Source organism: Melospiza melodia, chromosome 12, assembly GCF_035770615.1.
Source record: "Melospiza melodia melodia isolate bMelMel2 chromosome 12, bMelMel2.pri, whole genome shotgun sequence".
In the NCBI taxonomy this organism is placed as follows: domain Eukaryota; kingdom Metazoa; phylum Chordata; class Aves; order Passeriformes; family Passerellidae; genus Melospiza; species Melospiza melodia.
The window spans coordinates 26,611,218-26,631,679 of record NC_086205.1 but is presented as its reverse complement, the minus strand read 5'-3'; the positions used below and the strand labels follow the sequence as shown (position 1 = coordinate 26,631,679).

The 20,462-nt window shown below is 46.3% G+C and overlaps 2 protein-coding genes across 2 annotated transcripts; one reads left to right on the top strand and one right to left on the bottom strand.

Annotated features, from left to right (window-relative positions):
- The first annotated feature begins 4,774 nt into the window (after positions 1 to 4,774).
- Positions 4,775 to 7,330, top strand: LOC134423475 (serine palmitoyltransferase small subunit B-like). The gene is made up of 2 exons (XM_063166443.1): positions 4,775 to 4,974; positions 6,340 to 7,330. The coding sequence occupies exon 2, from the start codon at positions 6,358 to 6,360 to the stop codon at positions 6,598 to 6,600; it is 243 nt and encodes an 80-aa protein (XP_063022513.1). The 5' UTR covers positions 4,775 to 4,974; positions 6,340 to 6,357; the 3' UTR covers positions 6,601 to 7,330.
- Positions 7,331 to 11,643: 4,313 nt separating this feature from the next.
- NMD3 (NMD3 ribosome export adaptor) lies at positions 11,644 to 19,255 on the bottom strand. The gene is made up of 15 exons (XM_063167398.1): positions 19,191 to 19,255; positions 18,971 to 19,105; positions 18,278 to 18,374; positions 17,729 to 17,809; positions 17,367 to 17,495; positions 16,772 to 16,862; positions 16,553 to 16,631; positions 16,172 to 16,268; positions 15,843 to 15,960; positions 15,018 to 15,163; positions 14,384 to 14,496; positions 13,677 to 13,749; positions 13,112 to 13,218; positions 12,807 to 12,877; positions 11,644 to 12,393 (listed from the first exon to the last, which is right to left on the bottom strand). The coding sequence occupies exons 1-15, from the start codon at positions 19,232 to 19,234 to the stop codon at positions 12,260 to 12,262; spliced, it is 1,515 nt and encodes a 504-aa protein (XP_063023468.1). The 5' UTR covers positions 19,235 to 19,255; the 3' UTR covers positions 11,644 to 12,259.
- Positions 19,256 to 20,462: the final 1,207 nt, after the last annotated feature.

Below are 20,462 nucleotides of genomic sequence, written 5' to 3'. Positions count from 1 at the left end.
AGCTGAAGGTTCCAAATCTGTGGGGCCTGGAGAGCAAGAAATATAAAATATGTAGCAAAAGATGCATTTCTGTGTATTTTAGCCTCCCCATGGGCTGATTCCTCAGTGGAAGAGAAATTCTGGCAACCTCCCCATTATTATCCACCACCCACACCCCATTTTCCTTCTACAGCTCCATGGAATTTTCTCCTTCATCAGAGTTATAAAGCACCAGGGATCCAAACAGAATTTTTAAAATGTGGATATACAAGAAAATTTAGTTTATATAAGCTTAAGAATAGTTTCACTCTGATGACATTGATAAATACTCATTTGAGGCAGGTTTGAGATAATTACAGGCAGGCTGATGTGGCTGCTCTGGACCCTAAAAAAAATCACTGAGCTGATTCAAAAATCACTGAATATTTTCCTAAAAAGCCCAAATTTTAATTCCCTGCCTTTCCTCCTAAACCCAGCTCCCTGGACCTCACCCTAGGCTGATTTACCTCCCAGAGGCATCTCCTGCACAGCCCAGGTGCATCCTCAGCTCTTGCCCGTGGTTGCTGGCACAGCTGGGACAGGGAAGCGAGCGCACCCCGTCATTATTTTGTGTTTATATGATTATTAATTACCAACTCCCAAATGTCCTTTCGATGATTCCCTGCTGGAATGTTCCTTTGCACATTCCAGGCCCTGTGCAGCGTTCCCTGTGGTCCCAGCATCAGCTGGAGGAAGGTTTCGTGCTGCAGGGGTTTAAAATTCCTTGCTGCTCTCTCAGGAGCCTTTCCCATCTCTGCTGCAGCTGGGCTGGGTTTCCTGGCAGCTTTTGGGGTTCCCTCAGTGCTGGGGATGGAATCAGAGAGCTGAATCCTGCTGGAGAAGGGATGGAGAATTCTGGGGATGGAATCAGGCAGTTGAGTCTCTGGAAAAAGGATGGAGAATTTCTGGGGATGGAATCAGGCAGCTGAATTCCTGGAGAAGGGATGGAGAATTCTGGGGATGGAATCAGAGAGCTGAATCCTCCTGGAGAAGGGATGGAACATTTCTGGAGCGTGTTTATTCACACTGTTCACAACTTCCAAGCTGAATGAGGAGAGGAGAGGAGAGGAGAGGAGAGGAGAGGAGAGGAGAGGAGAGGAGAGGAGAGGAGAGGAGAGGAGAGGAGAGGAGAGGAGAGGAGAGGAGAGGAGAGGAGAGGAGAGGAGAGGAGAGGAGAGGAGAGGAGAGGAGAGGAGAGGAGAGGAGAGGGAACAAGAGGCAGTGGCAGGGAGAGGGAATGTGAGATCCCTGAGCACTGGAAAATCCCTGATTCCCATCCTGGGCCACTTTGCTGGGCTGTCACTTTTAGCAGGGTGTTCTGAAGGAATTTCCTGTGGATTAATGGCAGGAAGAAGAATCATTGAGCATTCCAGTGGGTTTGGGTTGAAGGGACCTTAAAATTCATCCAGTTTCATCCCCTTCCAGGGGCAGGGACACCTTCCATTATCCCAGGCTGTTCCAACCTGGCCTTGAACACTTCCAAGTGTACTTTATTTTCTTTAAAATCTCCCATAGTGTTTGACAGGCCTGTGCTTGTTAAGACTACAAAAAATTTCCTCTACAGGTGTAAAACGGTTATAAAAATGCTGCCATTTCTTTACTAGAAGCAGATAAATTTCATTTCTTACTGCTTCAGTCAGTTGTACAATGTGTGCTGAAAATCTGCAAGATAGCAAGGGTGGTATCACCCCTGATTCAAAGAAAAAATACAGAATGATCCTGGAAATTGGAGAACAGCATGGTCAGAACTTGGTCTCAAGAATTCCCAGTTTAATCAGCTCTTAGTCGCAGCTCATGGCATTGTATCTGTGCCATTCTGGATTTGAACCTGGTTCAGGCAGCTTTTCCTTCCCAGTTCATTTGTTTTGCCCCTGAAAGCAGAGCAGGTGTCAGGTGAGGGATGCCCCAGCCTGGGCAGCACAGGGGAAGAACTGAGGGGGATAAATATTGGTGCCAGCTCAGAGAAAGCAGAGCTCAGCTGAGCAGGTGTTGCCTTTTCTCCAGCTTGGAAATGAAACTTGAGATGGTTTTATTAAGGAGGTAATAGGAAAGGAGATCTTTATTTAAAGGCCTTCAGGGCAGTTCTGGGTTTCACAGCCGCCCTAATTCCCTGGCCAGCTTTTATGGGACACTCATTTGTGACACTGTCAGTGTCACCCTGGAGCTGACAGAGGCTGTGCCCCATCCTCTGGGCCAATTCCTTGCATATTCCATGCACATTCCTGTGCTTTAGCAGATCCCTGCTCTCACTTGGTTAATGACCTCTCTTGATGCAGAGCTGAGGAAGCTCCTGGACTGGTCTGGCAGGTGTGGGGAGCTGTGGGAGATGGGGTGACTCTGGCAGGCAGCAATGTCCTAATTAACTCTGGATTTGCATCCCAAACAGCAGCAAGTCAGCCCCAGCAGTGCAGCCCAGATAAACTCCTGATTGAGGCCCAGAAATTCCTTATCCAGTTTCTGTGGAGTGTTCTTGTCTTAGGCTGCAGTGCAGGATGGAACCAGGGGTGTGTATTCTACAGCAGCTGTTTAATCCAGGTGGGGCAGTGTTATTTGTGCCTTCCATGGCCCATCCCTCATAACTCTGGAGGAACATCCTCTGTTAATGGGGTTAACAGGAACATCCTCTGATAAGGGGGTTAACAGGGACATCCTCTGATAATGGGGTTAACAGGGACATCCTCTGATACTGGGCCAGCTGGGGCAGTTCTCTGCTGTTCTTTGGGCAGTTTTCTTTATCTCTCCCACAGCCAATCCTCCCTCCAGGAGACCTCTGCTGTCCATGGGCCATTAATTATTAATTACCTTCTGTTCATGGGCCATTAATTATTAATTATCTTCTGTCCATGGCCAGTGAGTGTCCCTGCATGGCTGATCCAATCCCACCATCCCATGGGGAGATGCTCCGCCCAGGGGAGGAGCCAAGCATTCCTACCTGGGTACAATCTGAGCTTTGGGACAGCACAGCAGCCTTTGCCCCCTGCACTGCCAGAGGAGCAGCTTTGTGCTGCCCTGCACTGCCAGAGGAGCAGCTTTGTGCCCCCTGCACTCCCAGGGGAGCAGCTTTGTGCTGCCCTGCACTGCCAGGGGAGCAGCTTTGTGCTGCCCTGCACTCCCAGAGGAGCAGCTTTGTGCTGCCCTGCACTGCCAGAGGAGCAGCTTTGTGCTGCCCTGCACTCCCAGAGGAGCAGCTTTGTGCTGCCCTGCACTCCCAGAGGAGCAGCTTTGTGCTGCCCTGCATTGCCAGAGGGAGCCCAGGCCCATCTGCAGCAGCCCTGGAGCTGCAGAGGAAAACTCCCCCCTTGTGCAGGATCCCTGTTTCTGATGCCTTGTGCAGGCTAGGCCCTCGAATAGAGTCCCAGAATAAAGCAGGGATTTATCCAAAGGATCTCCTCCATGGATCCACCTTGGGCAGCACCAGAGCCCAGCCAGGGCTGCACCCAAGATGAACCAAAATGGCCCCAAAATGCACGAGCGCTGCCGGGCTCTGTCCCTGGGATCAGCTCTGCTCCATTTGCACCTTGCAGTTCATTGTCCCATTGCAGCTTTAGCCCAGGCAGTCCCACCCTGCTTGTTTTTCTCTCTCCAGCCCACGGGGTTTGTGCTCCTGGGCTGAGATTTGGGTCATTTGTCCTTGGTGCCCAGCTGGAGCAGGAATTGTTTTGTCTCCCTGCTCTGTGCACACAGCTCACCATCCCATAATGTGAAGCTCAGAACTCCACACTAAAGCTGCACAGAATGTGAAAAATAGAAAAGCTCAAACCTGAGGCATCACTTCCACCCAACCATCCCAGGATTCTGTGAGAAGCACACTCAGATGCTGCTAGCTTAGCTAGAGTAGCAGGGCCTAAACCATATTTTATTTTTCCTTTTCTAATATCTCTACCTGTCTGCAGCATCCCACCCCAGCCCTCCAGACACCACAGAAAACCATGGCTGAGAAGGTCTGGGTGGAAGCAGGAATTCCTGAGGGACAAGGGTTGGACATGGAGAATTTGGTTGGAAGATTGAAAATGGAGCATTTCGACTGCTGCTGCCTGGGGCAGTCCTTCCCCATTGCTGCATTTTTTAGGGGAAAGGGCCAGTTCTTAAATAGAAAATTTGATTTTGTTGGAAAACATGAGGAGGAAAAGCAGAAGGCTGAGGGAGCAGGGCAGGGTTTGCTCCAGCTGAGCTCAGGCTGTGTTTGGGACAGGAGGGAGGGAAGGTGAGGCCCAGACATGGCTTGTGGCACATCATCCCCATGATTCATATTTGGAAATGATCTGGCTGCAGGCAGATAGTTTGGAACACCATCCATTATGCAGATTCTTACCTCATTTACTTGCCCAATTAGATCATTAAAGAGCCTCCAGCATTTGCGGCTTGCTCTAATTTTGCAGCTTTTCTGAGGAAAACTCACCCTCCTTTCCTTACACCAACCTGGTCCCCAAATCCCCTCCACCCTGGGGTTTCTGGATGAGATTTGGGAGATGCAGAGATTGGGAGCTGTTTGAAAATAATCCCAATCAGATGTTGCAAAAGAAGGTGGTGGCTTCACTGCAGGCCTTCCTGTGCCACATTTTTGTGGCTGCTTAACCCCGTAATTCTGTGGAGACACGAAATTGCCCCTTGTAGGAGCTCAGAGCCCCACGGGGGCAGAGGTGTTTTGGGAGGTTTGCAATCAGCCAAGGCATGAACTGTAAATATTTGTTTGCCTGCTGTGCTCCTCCCTGCAGAGTCCCTGAGCTTGGGCCCGGCCCCAGGATCCCGGTGCCGTGTCCTGAGCGTGGTGCAGGCAGAGCAGAAATTATTGCACAAAGCAGAGTCCTGTGGCCAGAGGAGATTTCAGCAGGCAGGAGGAGGGCGGGGAGTGGAGGACACGCTCTGTAATTGAGGATCAGACTCCTGGGCTCTGCCTCTCCATCCACACGGGAGCTGCTCCCTGCCGGGCTCCAGAGCATCCCCTGCCCCGCACAGGTGAGTGCTGCTTTTCACATCCCAAATTTTACCTCACTGTGATGCATTTGGTGGGAAGAGGCTCAGGTGTCACCCAATTTAGTAAAAACTGTGTGTAAGGGCAGAAATGGGGTGGTTAATGAGGATATTTTCACAAGCAATTGTTAATATTTCAAACTACAGAGGCATTTGTTTCACTCACCTGGCAGGAAGAAAAGAGGTGGAGGAGATATGGAAGGAAAATGTCACTAAAATCTCTGGGAAGTGGCTTTTTTAGGGTAAAATCCCACTCTGTTTGGGGCTGTGGAGTTAATGGCATGTCATTTCTGAGGGATAAATTTCTTTCCACAGATTTTGACACCAACAGGGGTTCTTTACTTCCTAATTAAAAAGTGGGAAATCAGAGGTTTTGATTTGTTGCCTCTTATTTACCAAAGGACAGAAAGTGTCAATAACTGAACTAGTCCTGTTTTCCCTTTTGCCCTCCAGTTCTGTGTCCTGCTGGTGCCATAATGCAACACTCAGTAACTACTAGCATTGATTTATTTCTTCTTTAAAAGAAATTTGTCTTTATTATTATTTTACATTATTATATATTACATACAACACAATATTTTATATTATACACTAAATATTATTATAATTAGTAGTAGTAGTTATAGTATTATTAGTATTATTAGTATTATTATTTAATTCTGGCAACAGATCAATTCACTCCCTGCTGCAGAAAAAGCTGGATAACCTGGATGTAGTTTCCTTTTATTGGAATTCTGTTTGTGTGGAGCTCTCCATGCTCTCAGTTTGCACCGGGAACTTCCAGCAGCGACTGGAGCATGAGACAAAATCCAGCCTGCAGTGGTAGGAATTGGCCTTGTAGCAAATTCTGTGTAGAAATCCACAGGTGGGGAGGAGGAGGAGGAAGGAGAGAGGGCTTAATGGGAGTTTTAATTAAGCTGCTCCAACAGAGCCTTGAGTAACCCAGTGCAAGGTGAAATTCTGGCAGAGCTTGGCCTGGGGAATGGAATTGCCACAGCTCTTGGGTGAAATGAGCTCTCAGGGAGCCTCCTTGGTGAGGCTGGTGCAGTGTGAGGTTCCCATTTCCATGATCCCATTTCCATGATCCCCCTCCCTTCATTTCCAGGTTCCCGTTTCCATGATCCCCTACTCTTCAGGAGCAATGTCAGGTTCCCATTTCCAGGTTCCCATTTCCATGATCCCCCACCCTTCATTTCCAGGTTCCCATTTCCAGGATCCCCCATTCTTCAGGTGCAATGTGAGGTTCCCATTTCAGGTTCCCATTTCCATGATCCTCCACCCTTCAGGTAGAACATGAGGTTCCCATTTCCAAGTTCCCATTTCCATGATCCCCGCTCTTTCATCCCACAGGGAGCTCTGGGACTGGGGATGGATGTGAAGAGCACCCCAAGGTACCTGTACTGGCTCTTCTGCCAGTTTGAGCTGATCACCTGCAGTTACCTGATGGAGCCCTGGGAGAAGGTGCTCTTCTACTCCTTCAACCTGGCCATGCTGGGGCTGCTGCTCTACACCACCTATGTGTGCCTGGCTTTCCACGCCAGCTCGGCCTTCCAGCTCCTCTGCAGCTTCCTGGGAAACCCACGGGAAAATTCTCTTTCTGTGGTGAAGTAAAACCTCAGCCTGCCTTGGGCATCAAAGAGTTTCCTTATCCCATTTTTGTCCAGGAGCAGCAAACTCTGCTTTATCCTCTCTTCGTGTTTTGCTCTGACAGGAAATTATTTTTGCTCCAATCAATCCCTGTTTTTACTCTTTGATTCTTCAAGAGCTTTCAATTTTAGTGACCCACTGGAATTACAGAGCTGGGATTGGGACAGGAACAACCCCCTGAAGATTTTGTTATTCCAGGGCACAGGAACAACCCCCCTGAAGATTTTGTTATTTTGGGGAAAGGAACAACCTCCCTGAAGATTTTATCCCAGGGAAAGCTGTTTGGATATGGGAAGTTTCCATCTGGAGAAACGAGACAGCATGGATTTGTTCTTGTCTGCCAGAAGAGATGTGCACACAAAAATCCTGGACGAGTGGGAGCTGCTTCCCTGAGCTTGCTGTGTTCTTATGGAATGATTTCAGGATTTATTCAGTCTCCTTGATTGTTTTATACAATGAATTACTTGGCTGGCTTGTTATCATGGTGCAAACAATGCCACTGATTCATTAAAAATGTGAGGATGTGCTGCTGTGAAAATTTCTGATTAAATTCTCAGATTCTTGGGCTTTATAAAACCAGATAGTCTTTAGAAGATGAGTAAATCACATGCATCATAAAGAGAATATAACACTACAGAGTCACTTGTGGTTGGGTTTCAGTTGAAAATAAACCCCTAAACATATAAAAATACAATGTCTCCTTTTTTCCTAACCCTTTACTCCCTTGTTTTCACCTTCTAAATTTTTGTTTTGGAATTTTTCCCGAGCCCCTGCGATGTCCTCTCCTTCCAGAGGATGGGTTGTTGCTGTAGGTGGCAATGCAGGGAATTAGGGAATGAGGCTTGATCACAGGAGGCATCAAAACAAAGTGAAGACATCAATTATGTCATTTGTCACCTCAGCTGCTTTCCCAGTTCATAATTATGGGGAAATAAGGCAGGAGATGAAAATAATTTCTCTGGGAAAATGAGGACAGCTGTGCTCAAACTCCCAAGTCTTGTAACAATTATCTCTAAGTTTGTAAAAAAAAAAAAATCTATTCAATACTTCCAAACTTGGATCCAATGGGATGTTTTATTCAAGTAATATAATGGTTGAAGTAGTAATTAGTGTAGATTTGCTTTCATGCTTAGTCTGCATATTATGTTTACTGATATTTATCAATATAATTTGTATTTACTGATGTTCAGGAAGAAGAGGGAGCACACAATATTTTAATTATATTGATCATTAGCCTGTTTATGGAGACAGTGAATTTTCCCCAGCCTGTCAGTCCCTAATACAGAGAAATACAGGACTTTGCATTAAAGGGGCAAAATCTATATATTTCTCAAGATTATGAAAATAACTATTGCTCAAGCTGTGCCTGGGAGTGAGCCCAGGGCAGGAGCAGGTCACCCTCAGTCCCTGCAGGACTCCACAGGGACATCCTGAGCATTTCTGGGCACTCAGGAATCCCAGAGCAGGCTGGCAGAGCAGGTTGTGTTATTGTATTATTCACCCTGCTGGTGTTACTGCTGCCCTTTCCCATGGGGGTTTTGGGGTGCCTCTTTCACAACACCTGGGCTAGGATTGGGATGGGATTGGGTGCAGGACTGGGGTGGGGCTCTGCTCCCATCCCCAGATCCCAGCTGGGCTGGGGGAACAGGACAGAGCCAGGAAAGCACCAAAATCCAGCAGAGGAAACAAGGGGGCCAAGGGGCAGCCGGGGCTCCCCAGAGTTCCTCATTCATTTTCCTCATCCCCCCCTTTCCCCTGCCTGTCCCAAGCCTCCAGGATTTACAATATCTCATCCCAGTTCAGTTCCCAGCCCTGCCTGGGCAGGTTCCTGCCTGGGGGTTCTGGATTTGTCAGGTCAGGCTCAGCTGGGATCGGGATCGGGATCAGGATCAGGATCAGGATCAGGATCAGGATCAGGCACAGGGTGGAGAGAGGGAAAGCTCCTTCCCCAGAGGCTGCTGGGCACTGCCCAGGCCCCCAGGGAAAGCCCCGAGGCTGCTGGAGCTCCAGGAGGGTTTGGGCACCACTCCAGGGATGCCCAGGCTGGGATTGTTGGGGTCAAACAGGCTCTTTCCACATTTCTCCAGATTTTTCCAACCAGCTGCTCTGAGTGGCCACAGCAATGAGTTTTCCCCACCTGATGCTCAGTGTTCCAAACCCCAATGGATGAATGGATGCATGGCTGGAGCAGGAAGTGTTCCCAGAGGAATGGGAAATGGAATATTCCCTGCACACCCTTCCCTGAGCACGCCGAGGGCAGCTGTGTCTGTCTGGGGGAAGTTTCTGTCCTGGCAGAAAGGAATGCAAGGTAACATTCAGCACCTTTCAGATCCCTGCCACGTGAAAAGGAAATATTCAAATTGCACAACTTAACCCACGCTGCTTCAGCAAGAGTGGAAACTAAAGAACAAATAAGAAGCAGCTGCTAAAATCCACCTGCTCGTGCTGCTCACAGGAAACCTTTGATGTTTCCAGCCAGAACACCCTGCTGGAATCCCAGCATCCTCCTTAGGAGTGATTTTATTGTAGGACTTTCACACCTTATCTCCCATGAAACTTTAATTTTATTGATCCAAAGAGTTTGCCCTTCCTAAAGGCACTAAAGATGGTTCTGCCCATGTGGAATTTCAGCCCCTCTGCTGCTGATCTCCTCAGGAGTTTTTAGAAGCTTTCTAAGATAATTTCTTGCTCCTTGTTCCTGTCATTGTTTTGCGCTCCAACAGCAGCACTTTGCTTCATTTCCAGCCACGTGTAATTGCAGTTCTTATCTCTGCTCTCCATCACCTGACCTGAAAATCCTGCTTGGAGAATGAACCTGTCAGCACTTCCTGGCTGTGCATCCCACAGGACATTTCCATGTGCAGGGTTGCTCAGAGCAGGGGGGAGTTTCCAGCAGCTCTGTTTGCTTTTCCAGAGCTGACCTGAAATCCCTCTGTCCTGCCTGGCTGGAAGTTTCTGCTTCGGTTCCCAGCCCAGCTGAAACTGCTTCATGCAACAGTTGAGTTCCAGTTTCTCTGAGACAGGAAACTCCTCCTTCCTCTGCTGCTGGCATTCCCAGCGCACAGCAGAGATATTACATTAAATAGATTTTTCTTAGATATTTTTCCAGGTGTTTTTTCCAGGGATCAAGGTGTGAAGCACCATCCTCAGAGCACACACTCTCAGCAGGGTGTGCAAACAGCACCAAATATTTCACAGCTTCAGGAGTTTCCTTCCATCTCACAGACCTCACTGACAGAGGTGAGTTTAAAATTGGCTTTCAAGGCTTTTCAGTCCTTGCTGGGGATTGTGCAATTTGAGTATTCAACTTCCTAAAATGAAAGCATCATCCAAAATGCTTTCATTTTAGGAAGATGAGTATTTCAATTGCACAAAATCCCTTCAGTTTCTTGCTTTACCATCAGGCTTTGGTTTTGTTTGGAACTGAAACCCTGACAAGTTTTAAACTTCATTTTCCGATTTGGCTTAACCAGGTTCCCATCCTGTATTGAGGAGGAAATGGAGATTCTGACAGCAACGAGATTCTTTGTTCCATGACTGTGTCCTGGAATGAGCTCCAGGAAACATTCCCAAATCCCCCTGGATTTCCAATTCCCCCACTCCTTTCACCTGCTCTGGGTGCAGGAACAGTGACACCAGGTGGACTCTCACGTTCAGCACATCCCGATTTTTCCATGGATTCTCCTGCAGGAGAACGGGGAAGAAATGGGATTGGATCAATCTCTGTCAGTCCCAGGGTGGAAATGGAGCCAGACTCTTCCCATTGGCATTTCAGAGAAATTATTCCAAATCCCAACAATCCAACAGAATTTGGATTGTACCCTTGTCCAGCTTTTTGTGGGAAACTCCCTGACACAACATTCCTCTGGAATTCCCTATTTTAAGCTGCTTCCAGTGAAATAACACTGATTTTGTTAAGTCCCCACCAGATCAGTGTCTCAATTCCTCAGCTTGCAAGCTCCCAGAATTGGCCCAGGAGCTGTCCCTGGAGGGCAGCCAAGCTCAGGCACCTGGCCTGAGGTTAGAAGTGTTTCCCATCAATATTTCACCTCAGCAATTTCCATCTGGGAAAATCTGGGAGCCCTGGAGTTACATCAGGCCATCCACTAACAGATTTTTAAAGCAGTTAAAAGTGAAATCATCACCTTAAGCTTTTCACCATCAACATACAAGACTTTTATCTAGGGAATAATAAATCAAAAATTAGTGTTTGCACATTCCAACCCCTTTTTTCTGTTCATTTCCCCCCTCAGTTATCCAGCTTTAGTGCTGTAAGCTCTGACTTATAAAACACATTTTTTCACCATTTTCTCTGAGCAAAACATAATTCCAACATTCTGCACACCTTCTCCCATGACTTCCAACTCAAAATCCATCAACATCTGGGTGGAAATGCATCATTGAGCAGGTCTGGTTAAAACCCTGAAGGATTTCTGTTGTATAAAAGGAGTTTTTTGTGGCTTAAGTCAGAGATTTTCAGGAAGAGCTGCAGGGACAGTGGCAGCTTTTATCCAAGACAATGAATACTTTGTTAACTTAAAATATTGGTGAATATTTAATTTGTTGGGCACTCCCTAAACCCCTCTGAGCTCCCAAAGGGGCACTGGAAGCTTGGGAACCTACAGAGACCCAGCTTTGGTTGTGGGGAGCTGCTCCAGCCAAAGAAATCCCACAAATCCAGGCAATGCTTGCATCCAAGGCCTCAGCAGCACAAGATCTTCTGATAAAAGATCCATGGAAGCTTTTCCAGGAAGGGGGGAAAGGAAGAGGGAAATCTCCAGGGATAAACAGCACAGCAAATATCCAACATTCCTGGGAGAGTCCAGCAAGGAAAACAGGGAGGAGGAAAAGGATTGATGGAAACAGCACAGTTTAAACCCAGATTTTATTACCCCCCCAACACCTGCCACCAACAGGGAGTTCATTATTCTGTCTTCTTTGGACTTGCAGAGGATAACTGGATTTGAAAATGAACTAAAAAATGATGAATCAAAACATCTCAAGAGGTTTTTAATCCTTTATAGCTGGTTTATTAATTAATTGCTGTGCATGTTGCTTTAATCCACTGATCCAGACATGGGATACAGTTCAACACTCATCACACACCACAGGATTTTCCAATCTTCCTGATCAAGGGCTTTGCAGGGAAGTTTTCTTTGTGTAAGGGAACAGAAATTAGTCTTGAGCTTCCCTAAATATGGATATATGGAATAATCTACAGGTATCATAAAAGGCTTCAAACCACTGTGCCAAAAATGGGGAAAACCTTCCCCATGTGAGAAATTAAAGCTGTAACAGTAGGTAGGGACTCTACCTAAAATCCAGGGAACTGCAATAAAATCTCTCCCTCTGGACATCTTTCCTTATTTTCTCCACTGCAGAAACTGCATGGAAAGATCCCTCAGGGATGGGAGGAACTTGTGGAATTTATATTGCAACGCTTCCACCAGAAATTGAGCTTTAATTGCTGATTCTCTGAGTATCAACCATAAAATATGAATTCCAGGCCATTATTTTGGGGTGCATGGGAGTTTTGTCACTTTTCCTGGCCCTGTGATGGTTAATGATGGTCTGGGGAGTTTTTGCTCCCCAGGGAATATTTATTGGCTGTAAGGCACTGTCCTCACTCTGTCAGCATTTCTGCTCCCTCCCCTCCTGTGGCGTCCTGGGAAATGTGGAGATCTTCCAGCATCTCAGCCAGGCTGATCCGTGGAGCTCCATCATCATCTGTGTCACTCTCCACTGGAATATCTGCATCTAACAACACACAGAAATCCCCCCAAAATCAGTTAAGCAAAGAAAACAAACATCAAACCACCAGAGCAACGCCAAGGGAAAATGGGGGTAAAAAATCAAACCAACAACACCAAAACAACCAACAAACCACAAAACAAAAAACTCCTCAGTCCCCTCATGGAAAAAAATTGAATTCTGTATCAAATCCTTCCCCCAGCAGAGATTTTGGGTGCAGGAGAAAAGTTCTCTTTCACTTAAAGGCAAGGAAACAAAACCCATCAGGTGAAACACATCTGTGAAATACTTTGCAGCATTTCTCCAGGCACGAAGAGTTTGGAGAATGTAAATAGAGAATTCCAGTAAAGTTGTTTTGCCTCAAACACAATTTAAACATGATTTAATTACACCCAGTGAGGGAGTTAGAAAGGCCTTACTTCTGTAAATGTTGACATTTTTCCTGATGGTCTCATCCTCTTCCAGATCTTCAAGGAAGTCCTGGTATTGTCTGTAAAAGATGTGGGATGTATTTACTCCCTGCTCCTTTGGATTTATGGAAATTCATTCAAAGTGAAATCACAGAAACAAAACCCCAGAGCATCCCCACATTTCCAACTCACCGCTGATTTACCCTCACCTATTAATTCCCAACTCAATTCTCTCTCATTTTCCCTTTTTCCCTCTCAGCTGGAGGTTATTCAGAGGCTGCTTTGTCACTGAACAAGGAGAGCAGATACTGAACCTTTCATCATCTGTGTCTGAGGCCTCCCTGTCCCTCTCCAGCTCCTTCAGTTTCCAGTTCCTGCGGCGCTGCCGCTTGCAGCGGTCGAAGCTCTTCTTGATCAGCACCTGCAGGGAAAAGCAGCTCCTTTTTCCACCTCCCAAAACCCCAAATCAGCTCCCAAATCCCCATCTGGGCATCCAGAACCAGCTGGGCTGCCACTCAGCAGTGTTATATTGAATTTACAGGGAGTTTGTTGGTTCAAATATGTCCAAACACTTGGGGAATGGTCCTGAAGGGACAGGCACACACTGGAGTTATTATTCAGCGCCCAGGGATTGGTAATTGGAATAGAACCAACAATTAATGTATTAGCTAACCATGGTAATTGGAAAAAGACCCAAACAATAAATATGTTATTTAACCATCACTCAAATATTTAAGGAAATAATCCTTCAAAATCAGATGCTGCTGAAATGTCACTGTTAATATCCTCTCTTCCTTCAGGCACTGCTCACTATGAAATCACACTCCCTCCTAGCCTGGGTAATGGAGGAACTTTGGACAGAGAAAGGGATTTTCTTACCACGTCAGGGATGTGCTGGGGGTTCATCTTGTTGGCAAATTCATCATTTAGGTTGCAGTTGGCCAAGTCAAAGCTAAAACAGAAACAGGGGTTTTATTCTGCTTTATAAAAACCCTGACCTCAGTCTATCGTGTTTGTGCTAAAGGGCAGCACAGGGCAAGGTGCAGCTCCTAAGGAACAGGAATATTTCCAGAGGAAGGGAAGCAAATAAAAATCCACATTAATGTGCAGCTCTCCTAAGTCTGAGCAGCTGCAGTTCCCAAATCCTGCTCTGTTGGCACTTTCCAATCTCTGGAATCCAAACTGCAACATCCACTGAGGTGCTGCTGGGCTCACAACATTCATGTTTAAACCTTTCTAAGCATCACCTAATTTGCCTAATCTTACAAATAATTCACATTTGTTATCACTGTATATGATATTCATTAGCAAACAAATAATTAATTGGAGTTTTAAAAATCCTTGCCATTTATTTGTGGCTAAGTTGTGACTCCAAGCTGCACTCTGAAGGCAATCAGCTCTCTTATTTCTTACAATTCTTACATGGAAACTCCTTCTAGAAAAGAGATTTCCTGGATTAGGACCAGGAAATTCCCCACCTTTTGCTGCTTTCATTTTGAGATCAGAGCAGTTCAACACTTTCTGATAGCACATGAATTCAGTCATTAAATAATCATTTAATAAAAGCTCAGAAAAGAAGAACAGACCCCAAGACCAGGTCGCCAGGGTTCAGGATGTGCCCCAGGTGAGTGCAGCAGAAATATTGGTGATCTGTGTCCAGCTCTGAGGTTTTCCTGACCCAGGCTTCAGCCAGAGTGTGCTGTGGGAATGGAAAATAAAACATTCTTTAACCAAACCCAGCTTAACCCCAACACTGCACTGATTTAAACTCCACTTGTCATTAAACTTGTGCTTCTGCATCACATCCAATGTATCCCTTGCTACTCCTCATTTCTCATTCCATAAAAGTAACGAAATGGACATGGCAACTCCCAGGAATTCCCAAAGGCTGTTTCTATAAAGAAACACCTATTTTAGCTTTTAACTGAGAAGATCCATTAATTCTAATTAGAAAGAAATGCTTTAACAAGACCAATTCAGTCATGAAAGCTGCAAAGTTAATATTTCAACACCCAGTAACAAGCAGAGTTTAAACTCTGCAAGCAGAATTCCTGGAAGAGGAATTCACCTCCTGCCTGTGCCATTTCCAAACCAAATGGTCCCAAGGAAAGCTTCTGCCAGTGGTGACACCCAGAAGAGCCCAGACTGTGCCAGGCACACCCAGCCCACGAGTTCAGCTGAGCAGGAGGCCCAAAACACCAATTAAACAGAGAAACTCACCTTGTTTGAGCGAGCCCCTGCCCCAGCACCTTTTTTCTTCTCATGGACCCTGTTGATGTCCATGATGATGAACTCCTCCAGCTGCTTGGGGTGGAACAGGCTGTTGAAGGGGTGGCGCCAGTAGGTGTTGCCATCGATTTCAGCAACTGCAAAATGATCAGGGAGAGAATTTCTTGTGAAAAAACAACCATTAACTAAAATGCAGGCAACTGCCAGACACAATCTGTTCATCTCTGTAAGTTATTTAGGACATGACCCACATTGCTGCAGGAGCAGCTGATCTGTGGCAGACTTTGCTCAAAGGAATTATTCCTGGATCCATCCTTTCAGAGGGATTCTGCTGCCCAAGCTCCCCAGCACACAGAAAGCAAAGCACAGAATTTCTGGTACTGAAGTGCCTGAAAATTTAATCCAGATGCCGTGTAATTGCAGGGGAATAAAGGTGACACAGCTGAATGTTGAGAACATCCAGGAGCTCAAACTGAGCCTGCACATTCTGCCCAGGGGATCAAGCTTGGGGAACTCTCAGCTCACTATGAAATTTCTACTGCACATTCTGCCCAGGATCCCATGGGAATCAAGCCATGTAATTGTAGAGGAATAAAGGTGACAGAGGTAAATATTTAGAACATCCAGGAGCTCAAACTGAGCCTGCACATTCTGCCCAGGGGATCAAGCTTGGAGAACTCTCAGCTCACTACGAAATTTCTACTGTACAGATCAATTTAACAATATTAAGGTCCAAAGATCCCGGATTTTATGGAAACAAAGCCACAGTAATTGTGCCAGCAGAACCATCAGGGCTGGGGAAAAGCCCAAACTCACTCTGCAGAGTCTTGGGGTCGATGAGGTGGATGGTGCTGGTCACCCTGATGCACACACAGATCTGGCTCATGTTCCCCAGGCTCTGGGCCAGCTTGGGTGACAGACACACAACATTGTCCTGCAAACCAACACAACCAATTGACATTCCCATTTCCTCCATTTTTTACCAAATCTTCTGAAACAAAATCTTAAACTTTTGTGGTTTTATTTTTCTAGCCCAGTAACTTCAGCATTTCCTGTGTGGATCCCTCCCTAACCCCCCAAACCCTACAACCTCCAAACCCCAACTCTGCCCACAACACCCCAAAGGTGAAGCAGAGGAAGCTCACCTTGCATATGGGAACAATTTCCACAGAGAAAGTGCTTTTGTAGTTGTAGACATTACTGTGAATGTCGTGGGAGATCAAACGTTGGGATGATTTGGATCTGTAAAACACAAAAATAAAAGTTTCAGGAAACAAGAGACATCACCTGGAACAGGAGATCCTTGGAACAAAGTGTCTGCATCAAAAATACAAATATTGAGGAAATAGAGGTTAATTTTATCATGGTTAAGTGGAAAATATGGGACTTTTGTAGAAGGGATTTTGTCTGTTTGGATTAAAATACAGATTTTGTACACTTGCACTTAAAAATTCTTTTAAAAGGAAGGATTTAAGACAGTTCCCCACAGTTCTGAGTGCTCAAGGCAATGGACAGGGGAGCTGTACCTGGATGGAACTGTGCACTGAAGGAAGTCCACCATCTTCTGGGCATGTTGCTTGGAAGAGTAATAGAAATCCAGGCCATCTGAAAAGCAAGGAAACCAATCTATTTCTATTCTATTTCATCAAATATAATTCATAAGCTTTTCTCTGCACAGCTTCCAGCACACAAACATGAAAACATCCATCACAAATCCAGGTTATTCTGCCTCCAGAGCCACTCACCATGGATTTCTTTGATCCTTAGTGTGTTTTGATGGAGCCTGTGCTTCAAAATCAGCTGCTCCAAATAGTAAAAAGTCTTCTTGTGCACAGTCTAAAGCCAAACAAACACAAAAGCACCAAGGTTGTTTAAGAAGCATCAAGTACAAAGCAGGATCTCTGAAGAATAAACATTTATTTGAAGAGATCACCTAGAGAAAGAACATCCAACTAAACAAAAATATTTCAGATTGCTCTACTTATACCAAATTATTTAAAGCTTCCATTTCTCATTTTTGTGTAACTGGTTGCTACAGAGATCTATTTCCTTTAAAGAAGAATTAAATATTTGCCCCACTGTTCCCAAACTGCCTTAAAATACAGGAGAGCATTAGTTATCCACACAAGATCCTCCTGCCAGCATCATTTTAAAGAATATTAATACTGGACAGCAGAAAGTTTTTCTAAACTGAGTTAGAAAAAATTCAACAACCTTGAACACAAACCATATCCCTGTGGCTAAATGTGAGTACATTTTTGTCTGAGAAACCCAGAAAATCACCCAATTCTTTGCCTGACTGTTCTGCCATGATCAAATAAAAATTCAGTTTGCCTCTACCTTCTGCCTGACTTGCACCACAGCTTTCCAGAAATCCTTGGCTTCAATCCTGTGACAGTCTTCACACATCTGAGACTGAACAACGTACTCCACCACAAACACCTGCTGCAGAACTGCCCCATTTATCACCTGCAAAACAAAATGTTCAAGGTTTAGGCTCTGGTTGGGTCACAAATAACTGCAAGATTTTCCCATCTTTACTGGAACAGACAAAAACTTTCTTCATTCTGATGAATGGCACTTCAGTGACAAAATATAGGCAGGATGAAATCTAACAATAGGAAAAATAATAATTAAAAAATCCTGCTGTTTGCCATAAAAGCTTTTTAAAAGCCACATGGAGAAGGTTGTGCTCCAGTTACCTCTTTCTGAACAGTCAATTTGAGCTTGATCCTCTTGGAATGTGGTTCTGTCCAAATGAATCCTGCATCAATCAGCCGCACCTGCCCGTGGGGAAGGACAAGAGCTCAGTAAAACCAAGCCTAACTCCACAAACACAAACAGTCTGTAGCGAAAAAGTGAATAATCTTAATTAAAAAAATATATATTAATATCCCAAATCCAATTAATAGTGCTTAGCTAGAACATGGAGGCTGATTGACATAAAATCAAGATGCTCAGTCTCAGGTCATTCCCTCTAATAATATTCTGAACCTAAGGGATGCTTCTTTCAACTGAAACATGTGAATTTGAGTTAAACTATACACAGACCTCTGCAACCCTTTCTCGTATCATCATAAACCAGTGAGAACAAATATTGCATAAGTAATTTCTGAAACGTGCAAAAACCTCTGAAATTGAGGTACATTAAAACCACACCAGCTTCCCTCAGTTCACTCTGCTCAGCTCCTATCTCTGCAGTAACAATTTTGCAGACCAGACTGTGAAATCCCAGCAGGATCAGTTCTCACCTTGCTCAGGGAAGCTTTGATTTTCTTCAGACACAAAGCCAGCAGCTCTCTCGATTCCAGGGCACACTGGATCCAGGTTCCTGGGGGCTGGAGGTACCTGGGATGCAGGGAGCATTTTACCTTACATCGCTCCAAGGACGAGCAGCTATTTCCAAAGCTTTCAGTTCAGTAACACCAATGCAACTACAACTTTTAGAATCACAGAAAATCATGGCAAAGTGGCTAAGGTGATTGAGTTCATACCCCCAGCACTGCTAAAGCCATCAATAAACCACATCCCCAAATGTCACATCCACAGGGCTTTTAAATCCCTCGAGGGATGGGGATTTCACCGGGGCCCCGGGCAGCTGTGCCAGGCTGGACATCCCTTTCCACGAAGGATTTTTCCCAATATCCAAACTAACCCTTCCCTGGCTGTCCCCTGCTGTCAGGATGTTCTGCCAGGCTGGACATCCCTTTCCATGAAGGATTTTTCCCAATATCCAAACTAACTCTTCTCTGGCTGTCCCCTCCTGTCAGGGAGTTGTGCAGAGGCAGGTTCCCCCTGAGCCGCTTTTTCTCCAGGCTGAGCCCCGCCAGCTTCCCCATACCAAACCTGTGCGCTTTTACCTCCTTAAACCACGAAAATGATACATTCTAAGTGCATTCTAAGTATATTTTGCTGCCCTCCCCAGCGATCTCGCGGCTGCTCACCTCTCGCATTGCTTGCAGAAGTGCACCGTGCCCTGCTTGGGGATGCCCTCGGTGATGTCCACCTGGGCCCGCAGGCAGCCCACGCACATGTTGGCCGGGTTGGGCGGGATGGGGACACCGCACTGGCAGCACAGGCTGGGACACGGGGACAGAGAGAAGCACAGTTAGTCATGGCCACGGTCATGGCCACCGGGCACCCCGTTCCCCCGCCACCGCTCACATGTGTCCCTGCGCCGGGGCCGCGGGCGCCGGCAGGTACTCCATGGCCGCGGAACACGCGGCGCTTTCCGGCCGGCAGAGGAAGGGGAGGAGACGGCGGGGCTGAGCACAGCCCGGCCCCGGGGAGGGTGGAGCGAGGGGGACGCGGAGAGGCAGGCGGGAACCGTGAGGGAACGCGGAAGGGACCGTGAGGGAGCCATGGAGAGGCAGGCGGGAATCGTGAGGGGGCTGTGGAGGAGCCCTGATGGAGCCCGGAAAGGACCGTGAGGGGCCATGGAGAGGTGGGGGAAGCGGTGAGGGAGCCGTGAGGGGATCATGACGGAACTGTGAGGGAACGTGGGCAGGACTTTCACGGGGCCATGGAGAGGCGGGCGGGAGCTCTGAGGGAACCGTGAGGGGGCCGTGATGGAGCCGGCATGGAGAAGCGGGAGGGAACCGTGAGGGAGCCGTGGAGCAGCCCTGAGTGAGCCCCGAAAGGGCGTGAGGGAGCCATGGAGCGGGCGGGAACCGTGAGAGACGTACGTTGTTAAAATTCATTAATTAAGAATTAAATGATATTTTTATTTACAAGGACCACCCGCACAGTCCGTTCGCTTTGTATTCCATTTGTAATGTACCATAAGCACCCTATGGAAAGGAGGAACCGCCGTGGCAGGGGGTTAGAATTAAATGACCTTTAGGGTCGTTTCCAACCCAAAGCATTCTGTCATTTGATGATTCTGTGACACCGAGGTTTGTTTGTAGATCAGCATTTGTTTCCTGCAGGTTACGCTGGGGAAAAATAAAGCTGAATTGCATCAACACGTTGTGTGGGATTTATTTAATGTGGTAACATCCTGATGGAAATGAAGAGTTCTTTCACTCGAGGACTGAAAATCACAGTCTGTCAAGCTGTCTGCCGTGTTTTTAAATCTTTGGCACATTTTTCTTTGGTGCGATGCTTGTGTTCACACACTTACTCACTTCTGCTCCTTTGAAATTAAGTTTCTTTGCAGACCTCTCTGGAGACTCTCTATGGACCATATTATTAAAACAATGAAAGGAAAATGCACAGTAAAAAATAAATGTTTCCCTGCTCTGAACTTTTGTTTCAGAACCTCTGCTGCACAAGTGGGTGTTACATAGTTTTTACTTTGAAGCCCTGATGAATCACTCAATCTTTGATTTGGGAAATAAAACATTTCCAGGCTGGCATTTGGAGAGTGGCATTGGGAGAGGGGTGGGACAAAGTGTGTCCTTTATGGAAGCCACATCTTTGAAGCCTATGGGAGGA